The 26,518-nt window shown below is 41.3% G+C and overlaps 1 protein-coding gene across 1 annotated transcript in view; it reads left to right on the top strand.

The window, feature by feature from the left end:
• The window catches only part of C2H8orf34 (chromosome 2 C8orf34 homolog), a 228,313-nt gene that overhangs the window by 143,662 nt on the left and 58,133 nt on the right, over positions 1–26,518 (top strand). The window contains exon 8 of the mRNA XM_077808680.1: positions 6,855–6,990. Coding sequence (XP_077664806.1) covers positions 6,855–6,990 — 136 coding nt within the window. The remainder of the gene's footprint in view (positions 1–6,854; positions 6,991–26,518) is intronic.

The raw sequence follows: 26,518 nt of genomic DNA, 5'->3' as shown, positions 1-26,518 counted from the left end.
AAGAAGTCTGTTGTCCCTATAAGGGGGTCAATATGCAATAGTTTGCTACTTTAACTAGAGTTATTCAAACAGTTCAATTTAAACACAACACTGGATTAGTTTTGAATAAAGAATAAAGCAAATTTATCTAACTACAAAGAGATAAGCTTTAAGTGAGGACAAATATAAGGCATTAAAGTCAGAACTGGTTACAAGAGAAATAAAGGTAAAATACTTTCTCGTAACTAAAACTTAAACTAGACTTGGTTCAAGGTAAAATCCTTACCACATATTCCCAGCAACATTGCTAACCAAATTTTCATGTCAGGATTCCTTCCAAAGTCCAAAGGCTGGTTCCTTTGTCATCTTAGGTGACAGAGAGAGAGAGAGAGCAAGAGAGAAAATACTTGGGGCATTCTTGGCCCCCCCCCCCCCGTTATAGTCCAGTCACTCTTTGAAATTAATTTTCCTAAGGGTTACTCCTAGATAAAATCCCTTCCTGCTGCGAGGATGGAGAGATGGAGGCTCATGGTGAAAGAGGTTCCATGTTGTTGTTTGTTAAAAAGCAGATCAATCTGTTCCTGCCCCCATTCCTTGCCAAAGAATGACCACTTGACAGGTGATTGTCAATCAATTTTGACACCTGGCTAGAAGTATCAGCTTGTCTTTGAGGAACTGGTTTATGCCATCCCCAAACTTGTCTGGTAAAAACATTTCAGTCATAATTTCAGTTTATGTTCATAACTTTATGTATAATATTGCTACGTACATTTCACCAGTATATTATAGACTAACAAGTTATTAGTTTTTTCAAATGATATCTCACAAGGTATGTTTTATACAAAGATTATTACAGTTGTTTGGAGGGTGTGAATACAGGGCTGCATTCAGTCCCGGAGATTTAATCAAATTTTGTATTTCAACAAGTGTTTTGGTTAAACAGGATTTGGCGAAGTGGGATTATGCTTGTATTTCCATTTGGAATGCTGATGACTTCGCACACAGCTGGCAGGATAGTTTCTTTTCCCCTCCAGCACTGCATTAGGTAAATGCATATTCTTTGCAAAAATCTGATAATGTCAGTTGCTTTGCAAGTATTATGCATTTTAGTATAGGTTACAGCTGTTTAGCTAAAATAATAGGATGATGACTTAACCCTATTTAACATTTTGCATTTTTCCTGTTTTAGATACCATTAGACACATCTCTGACATCTAACTTACTAGTATATTTTAGAAGCTTTGAAGCATTCTAACTTCATTTACTATTGTGAGGAAAAGGCCAGAGCAGTAGCTTATCAAATTTAATACTAAGTAAAAGTGAGTGAGACACTTCTTGTAGTATAGGGAAATAAATTTAAAATTTATGATGGTTGGCACCTTATAACCATAGAATTACTGTACCTTTCTAAGTTGTCAGACAGCCAAAACTTAATCAAGCAGAGAATTGTTGGAAACCTCACTTACAGAAATAACAGCTGTTTGGGGAAAAAATGAGGCATGAGCTGCCATTTCCTTTAAAATCTAATCCATGCAGTAGTTTACAGCTGTTCAAAAATTGTGACTCTCTTATCTTTAAACAAAATTAAACTGTGTGTGTACACACACACTTCAGTCTGTGTATGATATCCTTATGTATTGATTGGGTAACACTTGCTGACTGTAAATAAATTTTGTTTAAAACATCGGTTCATTTGATCTAGTTTGTGTTGGCAGTGTTAGCTATGGATAAAAAATAAAAGGAACAGATCCTTAGCTGGTGTAAATAGACTTCAGTGGAGCTGACATTTTACACCAGATGATGATCTGGCCTAAAGAATTTAATGTTTTTTTTATTTTTCATTAGGCAATAAAAATGTTATTGTTAATACCTCCTTCAACCAGATCTAGATTAAGGGCACCATTCAAAAATTTTTTTTCAAGTTTACTGTGACTTCTTCAGGCTTAAAGTTTATATCTTATTACACTGCCACCTTGTATGCATGTTGTTTATTAAAAGGAATGCCCCCAAAAGAGTATCTCCATGTTGATGATGATGATGAGCAGGTTTTTAGGGCAGTGCCTAATGGGGCTCCATTGTGCTAGGCACTGTACAAACACAGAGTAGTAGATGGACCCAGCCCTGAAGAGATTACAGTTTAAATAGGCAAGACAGACCTGGGCGGGAGGAGAGGGGTAGGAAACAAGCAGAGTGAACAATGTGGTGGGAACAAATGTCATGTTAATTCCATGATTTTGAGGGCAGGGTAGTTAGTTCAGAGGGGAACAGCTAAATGTAAAGAGAAGTGAAGGGAGAGGGGACATTGAAGGGAGGAGGGGTGAGGAGGACAGGGAAGGGGAGAAGAGAGTAAGAGGGGCAGGAGTGAAGCTGAGGGGAAGAGACTGAGATAGGAGGAGGGAAAGGTTGGAGCAAATGGCCAGGAAAAGTCCAGTGAGACTTGTAGAAAGCTTTCTGAATGTCTGAAAGCCCCTGCTTTGGCTGCTTCTGTGGCTGCATGCTCCTACTGGCCAGAGTCTGAGGCTGGTTCCTCCCTGCAGTTTCCCCCAAGGCCACATGGCAGAGTGGAAGGGGAGAAAGGCACCACCTGTGTCTTATGCCCCCAGACAGAGTTTGCTGCTGCACAGTCCTGGATTTTGGAGGAGGAGTGCTGGGAGAACGGGTGGCCGTGGCCTCAGCTGGGCCCCATTTCAGCCCCTTCCCCTTCTGTGCAGACATTGCTGCTGCTTCCCACCAGCTGAAGTTTCTTTGTTATCTTTGCTACTACGATCAAACTGTTTATGCTCTAAAATGCAGCTATGCAGCTATGAGCTGTGATCTCGTAGGATATCATACGCAAGATCGGTCCTTGTCCATAGTTAAGGAAAACCAAAAGTCTGGCAGGTACTAGTGTTCGTGATTCAACAGGTGGTATTTCATCTTCTCATATATACAAGAAGGAGTCTTATTGCTTCAGCCCATATTTTCTCTGACTCCCCATTTATTTTAGAATCCATTTCAAAATTGCCTGTATTGTTTATAAATTCTCTGTGACTTTCTCTTCCCTTCCTCCCTCCCTCCCTTTATTTTTTCTTTATATCCTGCTTAACCCCTTCAGCTCATCTACCTTCAGCTGCCTTTGGCTGTTCCTGTAATCTGTTTTCCTTTTGACCCTTTGAAATTGTACATTAAACATGCATCATAGAAAAAACAAGTTTACAGATAGATATGTAAGTAGGACCCTACCAAATTGACAGCTGTGAAAAACATGTCACGGACCGTGAAATCTGACTATTGCAGAGGAGACCAGATTTCACAGAATTGGGCGGCTGGAGAGCAGCTCCACCTGAGACACCTCCTCTTTCCTCCTCTGTGGATTTACAACTAAAAGGAGCATCTTAAAGTATGGACTGAGGACCTTCCAATCTTTTGGAGGTTATCAGAGAGACTTCTGCAAGCCAGCAGCCTATTCCATCACTTCTACAACCCTGATATAAAGACTTTGCTATGTATGTAATCTATTAACCATTTATAACTCTCTTCTTTTCTTTTGTTAATACATCTTTAGTTCGTTTACTAGGGAATGGCTGACAGCATGGTATTTGGGTAAGGTCTGACATACACATTGACCTGGTGGTAAGTGTCTGATCCTTAGGATTAGTAAGAACCTCACATATGGTGAATTGGATTTTCAGTAACCTCTCACTATGTGAGACCTATTTATCTGGATGGGAGCCAAGGGTTGGAATGACTAAGGGGGACTGTTTGGCTTCTGGATAATCAGTGTGGCATTGCAGAAGCTCTTTTGTTACTGGCTTGGTGAATCTAATTATAGAATAAACCACCAGTTTTGGGGAATTGCCTCCCCTGTTTCTTGTGGTTTGCCCTGAGTGTGGCATTCTCAGTGTGGTCCATTCCAGGCACCCGGTCACAGGGGGGTTACAGGGCTAGCTGTACCTCTGTCTCCTTTCTGGTCTCTCTCCCTTCAGGTATTAGGCCTTGTGTCTTTACCTCTCCCAGGCTGCAGTTCTATTTTTATTCTGCAGCCTGGGCTACAGTACCGCGTGTATCCATTATTCTTACCCTGAAGGTCTGACTGAATTCAGCCACCTGTGATTCTTCCCTTCAGAAGTCTGTGACCAATGGTGTGTACAGTGACTGGCACAACACTAGGTTTCCTACAACACAAGTGTCTGTTGTTTCTTAGTTGGACACCAAGCTTCTTACCTGGATATCTTTTAATGGGCATCACTCCCTCTGCTCCCTGTTTACATCTTGTCCCCTGTTTTTCCATTTTAAATTAAAGAAATATTGTCACATACAAACCATGCCAATAACCAGCCCAACATATAGTGTTCAGTAATTATCACAGTGTAGCTTCACATCTCTGTGACAACCTCATATAAAATTTACAGTACATGCAGGACTCTGACTTCATTTGATGTTTGTCTCCATGTCACCTATAACGCATACCTAAGTTTGATTGATGGATTTTAAATTATGAATATTTTAACTTAAGCAGCCATATTTTTAAATGATGCCATTTGAAACTTTCTCTCCTAAGAGAGATGGACCATGTTAAAATATCTAAAATTTTAGATTATTCCAATTTTGAAATGACTCAGAGTTGAAGAGGCCCAATGCTCTAAGCTACTCTAAGGTTAATTTTATGTTCACAATTTTAAATTTGCTTAAATATTATCTTTAAACTTTTAGCTGGATTTGTAGATTCCCATTGGGACATAAAAAGAAATGTGATTCTGAAGAATATGGCCCATATTATTAGATCTGGTCTTAACATTTCCAATGGAAATGTATATCTTTTATTGAAATTTTCAACCAAATTTATCAAAATGTTTTGTTGCAATAAGGTCACTTCAACATTTATATTGTATTTTATAATCCTTGTCCCAGTCTGTTTACCCAGCCAGTCCCAGTTCTCCCCCTACATCCTAGCGTCTTGTCAAATCTATCCCTCCTTTCTACTGCGCCGGTTCTTCCTCCCACTGTTTCCTAGTCTGTCAGTCTCTTTTTCCAGCCAGTCTCAATCTATGCTCATCCAACTGGTTCCCAGTCTCCCCTTTCCTTCACCAACTCCCAGTCAGTCTCCCCCCACAGCTCTTAAAACCAGTCTCCTTGCCCAACCTGTCCAAGTCTGCCTTCTCACTCAGCTCCCAGTCTCCACTCTTCAAATCCCACTCACAGTTTCTCTTCCCACCTCTTCCTCTAGTCCCACTATCACCAGACTCCTTGTCCCAATCTACTCCTTTCCCTCCCGCTCGGTCTGGCTTTTGTCTGTTCTGCATTTGAATGCAGCTTCCTCTTCACTGCTGCCTGGGTGCCAGGGGGGCGGGGAGCAGCTGGAGGGCTCATTTAGAGCACAGGAGACATAGTTGCCCTTTTCTCAGTTCTAGCGTCCAGCCCAACCTTGATCCGGAACACCCATGACAGGGAAAGTTCTTCTGAGCCCCGTAACTCTTGGCTGGAGCATGCTCAGTTGCTGTGTACAGGGCTGGCTCTAGGATATTTGCCACCCCAAGCAAAAAAAATTTTGGCCGCCCCCGCTTTTTTTGGTGCCCGCCCCTGGCTCTGCCCCAACTCTTCCCCTTCCCCAAATCACCAGCCCCGTCTCCTCCCCCAGGCATGCTGCATTCCCCCGCCATTGCTTCCTGCAGCTCCTCCCCCGCCCCAACCCTCTGTCCTAGCTCATCTCCGCTCCTCCTGCTCCCCTGAACATGCCGCCGCTTCGCTTCTCCCCCCTCCCTCTCAGGCGAGGGAGAGGCAGTGCGTTCAGGGGAGCAGGCGGAGGTGGAGCGGAGGTGAGCTGGGGGCGTGGGGGCACATTTCTAGCGGCAGCATGGCCGGCACCGGAATGCTGCCCATAGAAATGTGCCACCCCAAGCACCTCCTTGTTTTGCTGGTGCCTAGAGCCGGCCCTGGCTGTGTGCAACTGAACATGGCTGAAATTTTCCAAAATAATTCAGTCTGAGGCACACAGTTGGTATGGAAAATTTCAGACCAAAGTTTGGTGAAGTTATAAGCAAATGAAAACAGGGTTTTGTAATGGTAAGTGTTGGGCACCCTTAATACCAGCACTACCAATCACACTTATATATTTGAAGGGTGTTGTAGTGGATAGGGCACTGGACTGGGAATCAGGAGACCTGGTTTTAATTCTCAGTTCAACCACAGTCTTCCTGTGTGACCTTGGACAAGTTATTTAATCCATCTATAAAATGGGAATTATACCTCATAGGCTGTTTTGGTGATAAATCCATTAATGATTTTGAGCCACTTGGATACTACAGTGATAAGGGTCATATAACTACACACGTGTGTGTGTGTGTAATAAATAAAAATGAATAAAGCATAATATTTTCCAGGTTAAGCATAATCTCTTTGATTTTTCAGAATACATTTGCAGTGCTAAGTTACAAGAAAATACAAATCAGTAGCAACCATGTCAAGAGAAGATGCAGCATATTCTCCCAGTAACTGAATGTCCCCTTTGGATTGAGTCCCTCGCTCCCTACAATTAAATTGAATAGTTGGTCACCATCTTTCCACACATAAATTTGCAAACTTCTGGTAAATGAATTGGTGAAACAGAACTTGAAAAAATTGGCAACACTGTCAGATACAATACATATTTTTTCTTATATACTGTGCTAGAGAACATTAGAAATATGACACAATGTATATGTATGTATGTATGTAAAATCTCCTAAAAATGATGTTTCCTTTTTTGTGAAAGTAAATTATATCTGTTTTCTTCCCAATGTTCAGTAGCTGTTTCACTGCTAACATTTCCTTATTGACCCTACAGAAGAAATACCCTTATTGTTGCAAAATTTTCCGCAGTGTAATTTAGTTCATCCAATCATTTTGTGTTGTTACAGAGGATCTTGATGATTTAAGAATGGAAGGAGTAACCAGTGTGATGTCTTCTGGGAGTAAATTTAACCAAACTCGAAGCGCACATCCTGCTGAACCTCAGGCAAAGGTCACGTTGAACATCTGCGCAAGGTGTGCCAGGTAAAACAATAGTCAGTCATAATAACAAGTAGATTCTTTTCTCCAGCTTTTTTAGATAACTACTGTGTTTACTTAAGGGCTAAGGCATGACTGCCCCTTTGCTAAAGGAAAATGACTTTGCTCCTAGCTATCCTTTGGCCTATTTTGGCAACTGAATTTTATGTAATGCGTGATACCATTCACATCAACAATGAATCAGAGTATAGGTAGTCTTGAGCCTTGCTTCACAGCTTGAAACTATTTTAAGCCTTTCTGAATTCCATTAGTTATCTGAGCTTCTGTGGCTTTTCAAGGGATGAATCAGGGAATTTAGCAGTTCAAAATCAATTTAAAAGCGCCTGTATAAATGGAGCTATAGTTGCACAGGGGCAGTTCAGCATTTCATAAAGTTGCATTTTAACACTTCAAAATCTCATCCTGTTTCACCTCTTAGAAATAATTTAATCAGTTTGAACCCTTTTTGATTTTGATAGCTGGAAGTAATTTTTGTATTTCCAGTCTGAGGGCATTCAAACAGCTTGGTGTTCCTAAAGCCAAGTCAACTAAGAATGCAACATTAGTTGAAATGCCTTAAATTTTAGATTTAATCTCTCTCTATAGACACAGGATAATTTGGAAGATTTAAAATCATTTAAGCCTGTTTAAATAACAAAACTAGTCTTTTTACCCTGAGGTAAATGGCATAGATTAACAAGACCAATACAGAGGTTTGCTAATTTTCTCTCCTTGCCTTTACCACTGGCTGCTCTGTGTTGTTTTGAGGGGATTAGCTACTTGTATATAGAAATAACCTCTGGTGAAATCAAATTGGTAATTTTGGTGTGTGCCACCCTAGTTTTGCCATTTTTCCATTTTAAGATTATCGCTTTTTAAAATGTCACCTGTTTGCAGTGTTGTTGTAACCATGTTGGTCCCAGGATACTAGAGAGACAAAAAGAAAAGGAGTACTTGTGGCACCTTAGAGACTAACCAATTTATTTGAGCATAACACGGCTGATACTCTGAAACCTGTCATTATTTAGAGAGACAAAGTGAATGAGGCAATATCTTTTACTGGTGAAATAGATAAGCTTTCGAGTTTTCACAGAGCTCTTCTTCAGGTTTAGGGATGTTGACTTGAAAACACTCGCTGGTACTCCTAATATACCCACAGGCATGCTAAATCCCCAGCTGTACCACACTGTCAACACTGTTCCCAGGAAGTGATACCTCTGAGAGTTACATGGCAGCATTGTCAATACAGCTGTGTCAACACTGTGAGCGGTAAAGCCTGTAATTCTCGAAAATTTTGCTTTTGGTGGTGAGGTGTTGTACCTTCAAAAATGACTAAAATATAGTCCTGTACCCTAGAGAGGAAATGAATAAAATACAGTACTGATGACCATCTTCCTAAATCATAGGGAATAAAATGTTAACATTGTGCAACATGCTTCCAAATAACCACATATGTAGACGTAACTACATTTTCGCAACTAAGTGCTCATCCATATGTTAAAAGTTGGAAACAAATAAATTAGGAAGATTTGGGTTTTCTATATGTAGACTTGTACAAAGATTTAATACAAATACTTTATATGAATCTATTTTTAAGGAGTGAGGTTAAACCTACCTTTGGAAGTGTTTGAATTGATACATTGGGTGTCAATGATTGCATTGAAACTAATTGTTGTTGTAATTTCATATTACCTTTCACATCTCTTTTTATTATTTTAAGGGTTATAAATAAATAGTTCCATGTCCTGCTTACCACGGTGTTCTTATGAGGCAAGAAGTCACTTTAGGAGCCACACAGATGTTATTTGGCCACCAAATCCAGCTCACCCAGACTCAGTGGGTTGAATCTTTGAGCCAAATCTTGGCCTACTCTAAGGCCCCTCTGCACCACTGTAACGGTGCACATGGACCATTACAACTGCCTTTGATGGGCAGCTGAAGATTTCCTTGGTAGGTTTTCCCCCTGAGGCTAATTCAATGCTGACTCAAAAACTGTGGGATGGGACATGAAGGAGGGTTATAAATCCAGCTTTGCTGGGCCCCATGTGTGCTAAATAGTGCTCATATGCACCTATGGGTTGATCTGTACACTTCCCTCTCCCAGCCCTGTTGGATGATGGCAGAGAGGACCTGACTGAGAATTTGTCTGTCTCTACCATACTCATCACCTGAGTACCTGAACACCTGCCTCCATTCCTTTGACTCTTGCTGCTGTTCATCAGCCTCTTTAAGCTTCCAAGGAACCATAGACCTTTCTGCCCCAATGCCATTGGGGGAAAGCTCTCAAGTTAAAGGTGGAAAATGTAAATGTACTTTCACTGCCTATCCTTGCTCAATTTACATTGGGGACACATTCAAGCAGACTGGTCCATATTCCTTAGTCCAGGGTGGGATGACGTAAGCCGTACATGCAAAACATATTTTTAAGAACATATTTCTAGCACATATTTATATTTTTTTCCTATATCACCTGTACGTGCACCCTACAATAATATTAATGGACCAGTGTATTACCAGTTCACATATGATACCTTAGATGACACAGTTTAGATACAGATTAAGACAACAGTGAGTTGGGGTACACTGAGTTGGTCAGGACAGCTGAATCTCACTGCTACATACCAGGGGGCCCCTTGTCCTCCGGCACTGGGGTGCTCTTAGGGTCACATTGACCTATACTGTGTTTATAGTTATGCACCATGATCTTGGTAGTGGGCACTTTATAAAAAAAAATGAAAAATAAATACAAATTAATATAAGTTATTATTAGAACTTTTAAATACGGTTAAACAGGTAAGTGTGTTCCCATTAACTTCACCCATTTTATGGCTTGTAATAATGGAGCTGTATAAGGTGACTTAAAGTGAATACTCCCATTTAATTTCAGCGGAAGTTCTGTAGGTAGGAGACTTGTCAAATCACTTACCATTTATCACAGGCATTTTGGCTGCCTGTGGAATGAATAGAACTTCTTCACTTATGCATTTTTTGCTTAATTGGCAGAGATTTAAATATTGGGAAATGTGCGTCTTGGCTCAGACAAAAATGTAATTTTACCCCTGCATTTGCACATCCAGGTCCTTTCACCCTCCTACACTTTTCAAATGTGCCCTTCTCTAATTCGACTCCTAGGCCAAGGTACTCTCTCTGATGCTTTTACTAGAGGTTTCCCGTCTTCCTAAGAGGAGGCTTTGTGACACTGCAGAACTGTTCTGGGAGGGATTTCTGTAGATGACTTCAGGAGTTTAGCAGTAATGCTTTTAAATAGTAGCCTAATCATCATTAATTCTTTTGATTTGATTGTGGATATGATGCACATTTTTATAAAATTTCTACCATAATTCTTTGCCATAATCATCAACTAATTTTATCCACTGTGTAACAAAAGATGACCCATAAAGAGCTTCTTTTACAGTACATTCTCCAAGGTCCTGACTTCTCTCTCAGGAGGAAGTGAGAGCTTTCTTAGAAAGTGCTGGAAATAGGAGTCCAGAAATATCCAGGCATGGGTTTGAACTAACTACAAAAAGTTCAATGATTGATGAATGTGCAGGCGGGTCTTTTTTTCTAAACCTCAAAAGCTGATAGTTTCCCTAACTAGTCCTCTTCAATTGATAGGTATATCAAGGCAAAGATCAGTACTATTAATAAAACGTAACATTCTCCTCCTAGAGATATGGATGATAAAGATGTAGGTCTCGTTCAAGTCATCACATCAAATTGCTTTGTAAAATTTTATGATACAAAGGAGGGTCTTAAATCTTCAGGGTGATAAAGAGGTTTGTTGACTAGAAACTAGAATACAGACTACAGATAGAGAGCTTCCTGCTTTCCATATAGATGTTTCGCACATTGGGAGAGAAATGCAGATGGATAACAGCTTGAGAGAGTTTTCAAACTGGAAAATAGTAATAAAAAATGTTTTTCCCATAGCTCTTCAAAAACTAACCAGAGTGCAATTTAGGCATCATATTAAGTCATTTGAACAAAAGGGTGACATAATTCAAAAGGTTCATAGATTGCAGAAATAAGAGACATATAGAAATATCTAGTTTGGAATATTTGTTCTCTGTGATCACAGAGAAGAGAATTAGCAAAGGCAATTTTAGATAGGGAGAATAAATTTGATTTAAATTTGATTTGTCAACATTTATCTAATAAATAATTGCATTCCATGAAATGGCACAAACCTCTCAGCTGACTCAGAGAATGGTCTGATTCACTGTACAGTAGATCTTATAACTATTGATTCATGAATTTTAGTTTTAGCTGGTGAGTTGTAATCAGACATCTCCCACGTATAAAGAAAAAAACATATGGGTTCAATATTTGCCTACTTACAAGATTAGCAGAGAAGCATCTATGTTTTGTTATATTTTGTAACTTGGCTGTTGTTTCGGTAACACACTCAGTAATACTGTGAAAGAAATTGACATTTACTCTATAACCTGAAGAAGAGCTGTGTGTAGCTCGAAAGCTTGTCTCTTTCACCAACAGAGGTTGGTCCAATAAAAGATATTACCTCACCCAACTTGTCTAATATCCTGGGACTAACACAGCTACAACAATACAGCAAACAATGTAGTCTATAAGGCATTTGTTGATCAGGTATAAGATAAAGCCAGTGTACTTCACTGAGCAATCATTTCAATGGAGTTAAGGGGCTTTTTTTTTAAAAGACCACCCATTAGGCTTATATGCCCGCTGCCATGCTCAAAAGTTAAATCTTGTACTTGTGGACTCTTGCCAATACATTCCTGGAAGTAAGACGCTTTTTGTTTTTAATAGTGTAAGGGTGCATTCATTCTTCTTAACATCAGTAGCATACAAAAGGGGGTTGCATGTGATTAAAAAAGAAATGGGATTATAGAAAACATACCCAGCCACAAGCATGAGGGATTCTGAACAAGAATGTCAGAAGAGAGCACTGGTTGCATACAAATGTGTATTTCAAACAATAAAATTTGCTCCATATTTTGATCTGAGACCAGCTGGACCAAGAGCACACAGTTCTCTCCCTGGCTGACCAACAGCAATAGTGAATTGTTTGGGAAATAAAATAACCTGACTGTTAATCTTACTTGAGCATTTAAGAATGTTATGGAGAGAGAATCTGTATGCAGCAGTATTATATCATCACAAAAGGACACTAGTGGGACTTGGGGTCACTGAGAAACCACCTATTGGAAAATTTGATAAGGAGAAAATTTGATAAGACAACAGTGTATGAGGTTTGGTAAATGGATCTTATATAATTTACAAGCAGAAAAGGAGATGACTGTAATCAGAAAAGAGATTGATGCCATGCTACTTTATGTACTATACACAAATAGTACTACTAAATACCAGGCAACAGAGAAATTAGCCAAAGCATTTATCTACATTAGGAGGAATAGAGACAGAAACAAAAGAATAAACTTGAAAGGAGGCTAAATGGAGTTGGACCCATCTAGGACTTCCCACCTTCACTTGTTGCTGTCCTTTGGGGGAAAGGTGAGATGGCTGACAGTGCTCCTTCAGCCTTCACTTCAGCATACAGTTGACTTGCCCTCTTTCTCATTATTTATGTGGTAGTGGCTGGCCTGCTCTGATCACTGTTTCTAGAAGGAGGGACTGACAGGATGGGCATTTGCCTCTCTGTGGCGCCATTTGGGCTGTTGGAATTGGGCAGGTCCCTCACAGGGGAGATGACTGTTCATTGGGCCTTGAGTGCTCTCCCAAACCTGAACTTTGCACAGGGTTGGATAAGGCTCTTCTCCTTTGAATTCCTGTCTGCAGATGATGGAGCAAATGACATCATTATTGTGGGGGAGTTCTGTGATCAAAGGGATGGGGTTCCTTTTGATCCCTTTCTCTTCTCAGTACTTCCCTGTCTCCTGTATGCTTTTTGGGAGTGAGTGTGGGATGGATTATTCAGCCAACAGGCCCTTCTCTCCCAGGCTGAGCTCTGTTTTGGTGATGGCAGCTAATGGGAAGCATTTCAAAGGATGCCCCTTTGAAAACTCTTATATGGTTAAGAGCCAGTCAATCGCAGAAGAATCTTTTCTCCCTTATTTTGGACTAAGTATACTTAATAGTGTGTGACTGTGTGTGTCAGGCTGAGATGATAAAGAGAGCATGGAGTTAAGTAGAGGAGTGCCTGGCCACTGGGGATGTGAAGTGCCTTCTTCCCAACACACTGCTGGCAACTGAAGGCTTTTACAAGTTTAGTTATTTTATCCCCGCCAGTAGCTGGCATCCTTGATATGGTGTGTCTTACATTACTAGAAATTAGGGAGGGGGGGAGAGCAGAAAAAGCAGTCCCACTAAGCCCTGATCTGCATTTTCCTCTCTCTATAAAATCTATAATAAGATCATGTGATTAAAAGTAGGTGGAGTCTATTAGAGAACTATCAGAATTTCTTCCCTAAACCCATCTTCATTCTGCATCAGTATGATCCCCTTTTGCATGCTAGATTCATTCCCTGCAGTGATATCTTCCTTAAAGCAATTTAACAGGCTAATTTATCCATATATAAATTTAAATGTGTTTTATCTAATGTGCAGCCTTTTATGTAAATCTGTAAAGGGACCACGTTTTTTTTTTTTGTTTTATAAAAGTAAATTTCTAGCCATTTCCTTGTAAAGATTTTCCTTGAAAATGTAAACTGCTTACAGCAGTTTAGAGGAACAATCAGTTTGGCTCCACTTCTGCAGCAAGAGTGTCAGAGACCTAAAGATAGCCCTCTCAGATAAATTTTAATCTATAATTAATTGATTAAATTAAGTGTATAATGCAAAGAATAATTATGCAAATCCTCTCCATAATCGTGATGCTGACCCTGGTATTGTGTGTGTGTGTGTGTGTGTGTGTGTGTGTGTGTATGGGGGGGGGATATATATGTTAATGTTCCTAAACAATGGGTAGAAATGGCTTCAGTACAGCAGAAATTAATTTATTTCAGACTTAGTGGTTGATATTGAGTTAGTTTGTGAGCGGGGGAGAAAGGTAATCTCTAAAACACTGTGACCAAGGCTCTTACTTGGAGTGTTAATTAACTCTGAATCTTGCTTCTTCTGATGATATCAAGACCTTTAATTGTATCTGTTCTTTCTTGCCTTGCCATTACCTAATTGGGTTTCTGTTTATATGTAATAATTCTTAGTGGTTATCCTTTTGGAATGGAGGATGCTGAGCATCTCAGATGACATATCCTCTAGGCTTCTTTTTTGTAATCTTTTCAGATTATTGATCCCTGGATTTAATCAGTAGTTTATTTTTCCTTCTAATAATTTGTGTAAACCTGACAGAATTTAAGTGGTTTGATTTTATAGTAAAATCCCCAAACCAGAGTGGTTAATAGCATTATCTTTGAAGAGTCATGGAAGATGGGCGAGATTCCAGACGACCGGAAAAGGGCAAATATTGTGCCAATCTATAAAAAGGGAAATAAGGACAACCCAGGGAATTACAGACCAGTCATCTTAACTTCTGTGCCTGGAAAGATAATGGAGCAAATAATTAAGCAATCAATTTGCAAACATCTAGAAGCTAGTAAGGTGATAAGTAACAGTCAGCATGGATTTGTCAAGAACAAATCAAGTGTCAAACCAACCTAATAGCTTTCTTTGACAGGGTAGCAAGCCTTGTGGATGGGAGGAAGCAGTAAGCGTGGTATATCTTGACTTTAGTAAAGCTTTTGATACTGTCTCAAATGACCTTCTCATAAACAAACTAGGGAAATGCAACCTATATGGAGCTACTATAAGGTGGGTGCATAACTGGTTGGAAAATTGTTCCCAGAGAGTAGTTATCAGTGGTTCACAGTCATGCTGAAAGGGCATAATGAGTGGGGTCCTGCAGGGATCAGTCCTGGGTCCAGTTCTGTTCAATATCTTCATCAATGATTTAGATAATGGCATACATAGTACACTTATAAAGTTTGCAGATGATACCAAGCTGAGAGGGGTTGCGAGTGCTTTGGAGGATAGGATTAAAATTCAAAATGATCTGGACAAACTGGAGAAATGGTCTGAAGTAAATAGGATGAAATTCAATAAGGACAAATGCAAAGTAGTCCAGTTAGAAAGGAACAGTCAGTTGCACACATACAAAATGGGAAATGAGTGCTTAGGAAGGAGTACTGTGGAAAGGAATCTGGGGGTCACAGTGGACCATAAGCTAAATATGAGTCAACAGAATAACACTGTGGCAAAAAAAAGTGAACATCATTCTGGGATGTATTAGCAGGAGTGTTGTAAGTAAGACGCAAGAAGTAATTCTTCCGCTCTACTCCACCTCAACTGGAGTATTGTGTCCAGTTCTGGGTGGTACATTTCAGGAAAGATGTGGACAAACTGGAGAAAGTCCAGAGGAATGCAACAAAAATGATTAGAGATCTAGAAAACATGGCCTATGAAGGAAGATTGAAAAACTTGGGTTTGTTTAGTCTGGAAAAGAGAAGACTGAGAGGGGATATAACAACAGTTACATAACAATTACATAAAAGGTTGTTACAAGGAGGAAGGAGAAAAAAATGTTCTTTTTAACCTCTGAGGATAGGACTAGAAGCAATGGGCTTAAATTGCAGCAAGGGTGGTTTAGGTTGGACATTAGGAAAAACTTCCTAACTGTCAGGGTTGTCTAGGGAGGTTGTGGAATCTCCATCACTAGATATTTTTAAGAACAGGTTAGACAAATACCTGTCAGGAATGGTCTAGATAATACTTGGTCCTGCCGTGACTGCAGGGGACTGTACTAGATGACCTCTTGAGGTCCCTTCCAGTCCTATGATTATAATGGGAGCTTTTGTACAGATCTAGAGATAGCAGGCATCTAGGCAGAGACTGTGAAACTTGCTGAAATGCTATAATGGATTTCAGAGAAGTAAAATGCTTTTGTTTAAAGAGAAATAGTTATTTTTTATTTTAATGTTTTAGTTCTAGAGCTAGTTTAAAAAGTCTGCTTTCTCCACCAGTGAAAAATTTTAAATGAACAATTGTGATTCAAAATGTCTTGTTTGGAGTTTTTATTTTAACATGGGTGAATTGAGATAATTTCAAGCCAGCACATCCCTTGGCCTGTGCCACTTCCTGCCGCCCCCATTGGCCTGGAGCGGCGAACTGCAGCCCATGGGAGCTGCAATCAGCCGAACCTGCGGATGCGGCAGGTAAACAAACTAGCCCAGCCTGCCAGGGGCTTTCCCTGAACAAGCGGCGGCCCTAGTTTGAGAACCACTGATTAAACAAGCCACTTCATTTTTTCTTTTCCCTCCCTCATATTTGCTTGTATGAAAGGTTATTTCAGTGCCCTCAAAAGAAGAAAAACACACTGAGGAAAAACAATAGCCCAACAAAGGTTTGGCTGGTTCTAGCACTCATCGCAAATTATAGATATAAGTTAATTATGAAAAATTAGTTGATTAATTTGCTAAAGTATCCAAGTATTGCTCTTTTGCTTCTTCCTGTCAGCACTGCTCACTTTCTCACTCTCATGGGTGTTGCCCTTCAGCATCTTGCTATCTGGAAATCAAAGGGTATAATCTGTACTTTCAAATTATTTTAGAGTGACTTGAAAAATGCACCAGATACCATAATCACTTTCAATCCTATGCTTCAAATAATTTTATGGGGAATTCCCTATGAACTTCCCTTTAAAATGAAGGGACTGGGTCTCACTATTTTCAGAACCCTAGCCATATCCTGGGAAAGAAAACAATAAGACATGAGATTTATGTCAATGGTTCAGCCAGAATCTCAGGAGGCAGTTTTTTCCCCCTAGTCATTACCAGGTTTTCCCACTGGATAAATTCAGCAGCAACAGTTTCAAATTGCTGAGAAGTTCCAGGAAATGATGTGTTATCAGGAATTCTGTATGCTGTCAAGAAAACTCTGTTTACAGTTGAAGCTTAGATCTCTGTAAAAGGGAAAAGGGATCGAGTGGCAGCAGGGGGAAGGGAGGGGGGTTCATGTCTTTGTACTACATAATATTTTCAGAGATTAAACTTTTCCCATTGAGTTTGTCTTACTATATTATTTAATCTGAAGCTGAGCATGTGAGATATAATTGTTATTTTGTGTAGAAATAATTACCAATCAGTAAGAGAAAAGTCCAAGGAACCTTTGTTTGAAGATGTATTTTTTTAAAAAAAAATGGAAAATGAATGTGAGAATGTTGTGAGTTCAACGTCTAACATTATTAAAAAAATGAGGCACTAATACAGTTATACAAATGGTATAAAAAAATCTCACTGTGTAATTGGAACAGTTAGTGTTGAATCTTCAAAAAAGGGATATTTAAATTGCATTTGTAAAAGTTGTACTTGTTCAAATAGGTTGTATGTGAAGCACATGTAGTCTGTACAATTACTTGATTGTGCATGCAACCGCATCTTGTGTGCACATGCATGTTGTCATTATTAGGTGGTTATTTTTGGAAATCTGGCACTTAATGCACTAAATTCACCTCTGAGGGAACTCTACTATAACTTTAATGACTGCAGATTCATTCCTGGCTTTGGCTGTTCTCAAGGAAAATTACAACATACAATAATGTGAATAAATATTTCCTTACAATATGTTCTCTTAGCCACAGCTGAACAATATTTCTAACATGGTTTCTTGTAGCATAAGGCCAGGTGGGGAAAAAAATAAAATTGAAAGGAAAGTTAGAAAACTTTAAATATCAAATTAAAAACACATTTACCCAAGTATAGAAGAGAGGGGTTGTCAAGGTTCCTCCCCCACTCTGAACTCTAGGGTACAGATGTGGGGACCTGCATGAAAAACCTCCTAAGCTTATCTTTACCAGCTTAGGTCAAAACTTCCCCAAGGTACAAAATATTCCACCCTTTGTCCTTGGATTGGCCGCTACCACCACCAAACTAATACTGGTTACTGGGGAAGAGCTGTTTGGACGCGTCTTTCCCACCAAAATACTTCCCAAAACCTTGCACCCCACTTCCTGGACAAGGTTTGGTAAAAAGCCTCACCAATTTGCCTAGGTGACTACAGACCCAGACCCTTGGATCTTAAAAACAATGAACAATCCTCCCAACACTTGCACCCCCCCCCTTTCCTGGGAAATGTTGGATAAAAAGCCTCACCAATTTGCATAGGTGACCACAGACCCAAACCCTTGGATCTGAGAACAATGAAAAAGCATTCAGTTTTCTTACAAGAAGACTTTTAATAAAAATAGAAGTAAATAGAAATAAAGAAATCCCCCCTGTAAAATCAGGATGGTAGATACCTTACAGGGTAATTAGATTCAAAAACATAGAGAACCCCTCTAGGCAAAACCTTAAGTTACAAAAAAGATACACAGACAGAAATAGTTATTCTATTCAGCACAGTTCTTTTCTCAGCCATTTAAAGAAATCATAATCTAACACGTACCTAGCTAGATTACTTACTAAAAGTTCTAAGACTCCATTCCTGGTCTATCCCCGGCCAAGACAGAATATAGACAGACACACAGACCCTTCGTTTCTCTCCCTCCTCCCAGCTTTTGAAAGTATCTTGTCTCCTCATTGGTCATTTTGGTCAGGTGCCAGCGAGGTTACCTTTAGCTTCTTAACCCTTTACAGGTGAGAGGAGCTTTCCCCTGGCCAGGAGGGATTTCAAAGGGGTTTACCCTTCCCTTTATACTTATGACACGCCCCCCAAATCTCAGCTAGGGTGAAACACTGGCTGGGATTTCTTCCTGGAGCTCTAGGAAAAACAGAGTTAATAAGACACATGCATCTCTAAATATACTACCAAGTACATAAAGACTAACAATATTTTCTACATCTCAAGGACGATTTTAACCAGTTGATTCTGGGAAACTTTCACGGGAGAGTGCATCAGCCACTTTGTTAGAAGCTCCTGAGATGTGTTGGATGTCGAAATCAAAATCTTGGAGAGCTAAACTCCACCGAAGAAGTTTTTTGTTAGTTTCTTTGACGGTGTAAAGCCACTTCGGTGCAGCATGGTCGGTTCGCAGGTGGAAACGCCGTCCCCAAACATATGGGCATAGCTTTTCCAGAGCGTAGACAATGGCGTAACATTCTTTTTCAGTAACTGACCAGTTGCTTTCCCTCTCAGACAGTTTTTTGCTGAGAAACACTACAGGATGAAATTCTTGATCAGGTCCTTTCTGCATTAAAACTGCTCCCACACCACGCTCGGACACATCTGTGGTTACTAGGAACGGTTTGTCAAAGTCTGGGGCCCTTAGTACAGGGTTAGACATGAGTGTCGCTTTAAGCTTGTTAAAGGCCTTCTGACACTTTTCGGTCCACTGAACAGCATTTGGCTGTTTCTTTTTGGTTAGGTCTGTCAGTGGGGCGGCGATTTGGCTATAGTGATGTACAAATCGTCTGTAATAACCGGCCAAGCCTAAGAAGGATTGAATCTGTTTCTTTGACTTTGGGACAGGCCACTTTTGGATAGCATCCGCTTTGGCCTGTAGGGGGCTGATAGTTCCTTGACCCACCTGGTGTCCAAGGTAAGTCACTCTGTTTAGGCCTATTTGACACTTCTTAGCCTTAACAGTTAGTCCTGCGCTCAAGGACTTTTTGTAGATGTTCCAGGTGGTCTGCCCAGGAATCCGAAAATATGGCCACATCGTCAAGGTAGGCGACTGCATATTCTCCAAATCCCGCTAGGAGACCATCTACAAGTCTTTGGAAAGTGGCGGGTGCATTTCGCAGCCCGAAAGGGAGTACATTAAATTCATACAGCCCGAGATGTGTGGTGAAGGCTGACCTTTCCTTGGCAGATTCATCTAGCGGTACCTGCCAGTATCCTTGGTTAAGTCCAAGGTAGAGATGAACTGGGCCCGTCCCAGTTTCTCTAATAGTTCATCTGTGCGTGGCATTGGATAGTTGTCTGGGCGAGTTACAGCATTTAGCTTACGGTAGTCCATGCACAAACGTATTTCCCCATCTGGTTTGGGAACTAGAACCACTGGAGATGCCCATGCACTTTCAGAGGGGCAGATTACACCTATCTGTAACATATCCTGGATCTCCCGTTCTATAGCAGTTTTAGCTTGAGGAGACACCCGGTAAGGTTGGACTCTAATTGGGTGAGCATTACCTGTGTCAATGGAGTGGTATGCCCGTTCAGTCAGTCCTGGGGTGGCTGAGAACGTTAGCGCGTAGCTAGTGCACAGCTCCTTGATCTGCTGTCGCTGCATACGCCCAAGGGTCATGGAGAGGTTCACCTCTTCCACACCACCAGCACATTTCCCTTCATAGTAGACACCTTCAGGCCACTCAGCGTTGTCTCCTCCCTGGGCTGTAAACTGACAAACCTTTAATTCTCTGGAATAAAAGGGCTTTAGAGAATTAATATGGTACACCTTAGGCTTTCGGTTGGAGGTGGGGAATGCTATGAGATAATTAACAGCTCCCAGGCGCTCCTGGACCGTGAATGGCCCTTCCCACGATGCTTCCATTTTATGGGCCTGGAGTGCCTTTAAGACCATGACCTGGTCTTCTACTTTGAAGGAACGCTCTCTGGCTTGTTTATCATACCAGGCTTTTTGCTCTTTTTGAGCATCCTGTAAGTTTTCTCTAGCAAGGGCTAAAGAGGTTCGGAGGGTGTTTTGTAGGTTGGTTACAAAGTCCAGAATGTTAGTTCCTGGAGAAGGTGTAAATCCCTCCCATTGCTGCTTCACCAACTGCAATGGCCCCTTAACCTCATGGCCATATACAAGTTCAAATGGGGAAAACCCTAAACTGGGATGTGGTACAGCTCTGTAGGCAAAGAGCAACTGCTGCAACACTAGGTCCCAATCATTGGAGTGCTCATTTACAAATTTACGTATCATGGCCCCCAAAGTTCCATTAAACTTCTCCACCATGCCATTTGTTTGATGGTGGTAAGGAGTGGCAACCAAGTGATTTACCCCATGAGCTTCCCAAAGGTTTTTCATAGTTACTGCCAGGAAATTAGTCCCTGCATCTGTGAGGATGTCGGAGGGCCAACCTACCCTGGCAAAAATGTCTGCTAGTGCCTGGCACACACTTTTAGCCCTGGTGTTGCTTAGAGCTACTGCTTCCGGCCATCGGGTGGCAAAATCCATGAAAGTCAGTATGTACTGCTTTCCTCTGGCTGTCTTTTTTGGAAAAGGACCCAGAATATCCACAGCTACTCGCTGAAATGGAACTTCAATGATGGGGAGTGGCTGGAGAGGGGCTTTGACCTGGTCTTGGGGTTTTCCCACTCTTTGGCACACCTCACAAGACTGGACATAGGTAGAAACATCCTTGCCCATTCCCTCCCAGTGGAATGACCCCCCCCCCCAAACGGTCTTTGGTCCTGTTCACCCCAGCATGGCCACTAGGGTGATCATGGGCTAAGCTCAAGAGCTTGGCCCGGTATTTAGTTGGAACTACCAACTGTCTCTGAGGATGCCAGTCTTCCTGGTGTCCCCCAGAAAGAGTTTCCTTGTATAAAAGTCCTCTTTCTACAACAAACCTGGATCAATTAGAAGAGCTGAGAGGCGGTGGGTTGCTCCGTGCCGCCGTCCAAGCTCTCTGGAGGCTTTCATCTGCTTCCTGTTTGGTCTGGAACTGTTCCCTTGATGTTGGAGACATCAGTTCCTCATGGGATTGTGGACCTAGGCTTGGTCCCTCTGGAAGCGATATAGGGGATGGAGCTGTTTCTGTTGATTGTGAACCGCTCTCCGCTGGTGCACTATATTGGGATTCAGGCTCCGGCTGAGCCTCTTGTGTAGGGTTATCGGCTGCTGCCAGTTCAGGTTCGGTGGGGCCCTCTAGTGTTGAGGTTGCAAGTACTGGATTCAGTGCTGACACTGGGTCTGGTGTTGGTTGTTCGGCTGGTTCCGGTTCTGGGACTGGTTCCGTCTGGGTCTCTGGGACTGGATCCACTACTGCTGTTGCAGACATTGGCCTGGGGTCTGGGTCCATCACCTCTGACCGGGTCCTGATAGAAGTTTCCGGAACAGAGCTAGGCCTCACGGCTTGTTTAGCCTGGCTGTGGGTGACCATTCCCACCCTCTTGGCCTGCTTCACATGATTGGCCAAGTCTTCCCCCAACAGCATGGGGATGGGATAATCATCATAGACTGCAAAAGTCCACATTCCTGACCAGCCCTTGTACTGGACAGGCAACTTGACTGTAGGCAAATTGAAAGAGTTGGACTTGAAGGGTTGAATCGTCACTTGGATCTCTGGGTTGATTAAATTGGGGTCCACTAAGGAAGCATGGATAGCTGACACTTGTGCTCCGGTGTCCCTCCACGCAGTGACCACCTTCCCGCCCACTCTCACAGTTTCCCTCCGCTCCAAGGGTATCTGGGAGGTATCTGGGCCTGCGGACCTCTGGTGTGATTCTGGTGCAATGAACTGTAATCTGTTGGGGTTCTTGGGGCAGTTGGCCTTTACATGCCCCAGCTCATTACATTTAAAACATCGTCCAGCTGACGGGTCACTGGGGCGAGGTGGGTTGCTGGAGAATGGGGTGGTGGGACGATAAGGGGTCTGGAGGGTTCTTTGGGAGGTAGGTGGGGCCTTGGGCGGCCCCCGGTAATAGGGTGTGGTCTGGGGTGGTCCCTTCTGGTCTCCGCTCCAACTGCAACCAGTTTTCTTCTTCTCTGCCACCTCCACCCATCTGGCTCCAATCTCTCCTGCCTCGATTACAGTTTTGGGTTTCCCATCTAGGATGTATCTTTCTATTTCCTCAGGAACACCCTCTAAGAATTGTTCCATTTGCATTAGGAAGGGCAAATTTACTGGAGATTCAACACTTGCTCCTGATATCCAGGCATCCCAATGTTTCACAATGTGGTAGGCATGTCGGGTAAATGACATGTCTGGTTTCCACCTTAGGGCTCTGAACCTCCGACGAGACTGCTCGGGTGTTATCCCCATTCTGACTCTCGCCTTGGATTTAAATAGTTCATACTTGTTCATGTGTTCTTTAGGCATTTCAGCTGCCACCTCAGCTAAGGGTCCACTGAGCTGCGGCCTCAGCTCTACCATGTATTGGTCAGTAAAGATGTTGTACCCAAGGCAGGCCCTTTCGAAGTTTTCTAAGAAGGCCTCAGTATCATCGCCTGCCTTGTAGGTGGGGAACTTTCTGGGATGGGAAGTGGTACTTGGAGAAGAATTACTAGGGTTTGTTGGCATATTCTGCTGAGCCTTTATCTTCTCCATCTCCTCCACATACTTCCTCTCTTTTTCCTTCTCCCCCAGTTCTTTGTCCCTTGCTTCCATAGCTCTCCTGTGAGCAGCCGCTTGGTGTTGTTCTGCCTCTCTCGCTGCCTCCCTTTCTTGTTCCTTCTTCAGCCGCATGAGTTCTATCTGTCTTTCATGTTCCCTTTGTCTTTCCGCAGCCTGAAATCTGGCTAATTCCAGCTTGTGTCAAGCCGTGGATTTTGTCATTCTAACCTCTCTGTTTTAACTAACTTTACACCCAAGGTTTAGAAATAAACAAAACTTGGCTGTAAAATTTTGCTGTGCTGGAATAGAATACCTATTCTCTGATAGTGATTGTCAGCCTACAGAAAAAGACAATTCCCTTGTCTCTGCTCTGGGCCCAAATCAAAGCAAAAAACCTCCAACTACTTGGAAACCTGCTTACCAGCAGCCCAAAGGAAAAAAAAAATTCCTTTTCAAACCTGTGCTCCTTGTAAAACAAAAAAATCAAAATCCTAAAAAAAAAACCTTGCCACTTTTGTCTCCAGGCAAATGGGTAGAACACCCCCCTCCCTATTTACTTTTAGGGAAACAAAAAAAAAAACCTCTGGGTTGGAAGACTGTGAATTTCCCTGCAGGAGTTAAGTACCCTGCCTCCAGGCAAAGAAAACCTGCAATTCACAAAGATAATCCCCTTTTGTCTCGGCTCTGGCTCCAAAGCAGAGAGAAAACAAGCTGCTTTTCCAGCAGCTCCAAAGGAAAAAAAATTTCCTTTTTAAAATCTGTATTTCTAGTTCAAAAAATCTCAACTGGATCTCAAAATGATTTCAGGTTAATCCCACCACTATGCCACCATGTCAAGGTTCCTCCCCCACTCTGAACTCTAGGGTACAGATGTGGGGACCTGCATGAAAAACTTCCTAAGCTTATCTTTACCAGCTTAGGTCAAAACTTCCCCAAGGTACAAAATATTCCACCCTTTGTCCTTGGATTGGCCGCTACCACCACCAAACTAATACTGGTTACTGGGGAAGAGCTATTTGGATGCATCTTTCCCCCCAAAATACTTTCCAAAACCTTGCACCCCACTTCCTGGACAAGGTTTGGTAAAAAGCCTCACCAATTTGCCTAGGTGACTACAGACCCAGACCCTTGGATCTTAAGAACAATGAACAATCCTCCCAACACTTGCACCCCCCCTTTCTTGGGAAATGTTGGATAAAAAGCCTCACCAATTTGCATAGGTGACCACAGACCCAAACCCTTGGATCTGAGAACAATGAAAAAGCATTCAGTTTTCTTACAAGAAGACTTTTAATAAAAATAGAAGTAAATAGAAATAAAGAAATCCCCCCTGTAAAATCAGGATGGTAGATACCTTACAGGGTAATTAGATTCAAAAACATAGAGAACCCCTCTAGGCAAAACCTTAAGTTACAAAAAAGATACACAGACAGAAATAGTTATTCTATTCAGCACAGTTCTTTTCTCAGCCATTTAAAGAAATCATAATCTAACACGTACCTAGCTAGATTACTTACTCAAAGTTCTAAGACTCCATTCCTGGTCTATCCCCGGCCAAGACAGAATATAGACAGACACACAGACCTTTGTTTCTCTCCCTCCTCCCAGCTTTTGAAAGTATCTTGTCTCCTCATTGGTCATTTTGGTCAGGTGCCAGCGGGGTTATCTTTAGCTTCTTAACCCTTTACAGGTGAGAGGAGCTTTCCTCTGGCCAGGAGGGATTTCAAAGGGGTTTACCCTTCCCTTTATACTTATGACAGGAGTAGTTGCTTGCTGTTTTTTTTTAAATATACCAGCTCTAATTTGCAAAATTTGAAACAGTTAAGCATATTTAGAAGTTACATATTTCTAGAATACTATTTGCCCTTGTTTGTCACTTTGCCCTACTTAACAGGTTGACTTATTTAAAATATACCAAGTGGTCATCCCTTTACCCTGTCTTTCTCTCAGGTGTAGAATTCAAAAAAGAGACTCCTCTTTTCTCCCCAAAATCACAAACACATTTTCAATTTAAAAGGTCGAGCCCTCGTAATGTGTCTTGGAAGCTAATTCTACATGTTAGTGTCAGTGGATTCTTTCAGTTTGGTGCTGTTTAAAGCATCATTAAAGCACTCTAGTGATGAATATCAGCAACCTCTGTGTGTCTGCTGGATGCAAACCATCCTCGGCAAATGGCACAGAGCTCCCAAGCTTGGAGAGGCTTGTTTGCTAGAATCTGAATCGCTGGATAACAGTTTCATGCAGCTCTTAAAAAAAAATCACAGGAGAAGAAAGAGTGCTAAATCTGAAAAGACTGACAAAGATTACAATTTTTCTCCTCTGAGATAATGGTTTGAAGCCAGCAGCAGATAAGATTGCTATTAGAAAGGCTTAATTCCCCATCTTGTAAAAGGATTAGATAATTCACTCTCTTTATGGATTCCTTACTCTGGGAAATGTATTTCCACTTTTAGTTCTACTCAGAAATAGCTTCAGAATGTACTTATTTAAATGCACAAAGAACCACATTCATACATTTTGAAGAGGCAAATGACACACAGAAAAGGTTATTTTTCAGACCGTGTCCATGTTTAACTTTTGCTCAGCAAGTGAATATTCTAGCTTTACCGACGTTTGTGGCTCTGAATAAGACATTGATAGTGTGGCAACATATTGTCCACACAGATCTTTGAAAAATGGACTGAAAAATAATGTTCTTAATTTGTAAAAAGAGAACAGATTGCAAACAGAGTCCTTTTTAACGGTTATTTCTGTGGATCAGTTACAGAACTGTTACACCACTACAGTATATGTTACAAGGCAATGTGAAACAACCCTCTTTAAAGTAAGTGCGTGTGTGTGTGTGTGTGTGTGTATAAAAAGGATGAGGACTATATTGAGTAACGCTGGGGGATGTGTTGTTACTCCTGCATTTTGCTCAGTGTACCTAAGATCAGCATCTAGCTCAGAACGTGTGCGCTTTACATACTGAATAGTTCTGCTTGAAGAACCTATAGCAGCAATAACAGCACTGTCTCTTGTGTTTGAGAATTTTGCACCACCTATTTAAAGAAATTACAAATCCCTATCATAATATCATAAGTAGTAGCCAGGGACTAAGCTACCCATGTTACTGTGTATATTAATCTCCAAAAATTCTGTTAGGAAACTTTGTTAACCATCTATAGAATTCTTTCTCTAGTCTTACAGCTAAACATCAGAAAATCTTGTATTTGGATTAACAGTGGCCTGTATAACTTTAATCCAAATATCTTTATGATCTGTTTTATAATAGAACTATTTCCTGAATTATGGCACATAATGAAAATAGAAGTAATGGCACTCTTTTTATTGCAACATTGAAGCATTTTGTGGAGTTTCTCACTGGTGACCCAATCTTG

The sequence above is a fragment of the Eretmochelys imbricata genome, chromosome 2, assembly GCF_965152235.1.
Source record: "Eretmochelys imbricata isolate rEreImb1 chromosome 2, rEreImb1.hap1, whole genome shotgun sequence".
Taxonomy (NCBI): domain Eukaryota; kingdom Metazoa; phylum Chordata; order Testudines; family Cheloniidae; genus Eretmochelys; species Eretmochelys imbricata.
This window is presented reverse-complemented; position numbering and strand designations above follow the sequence as displayed.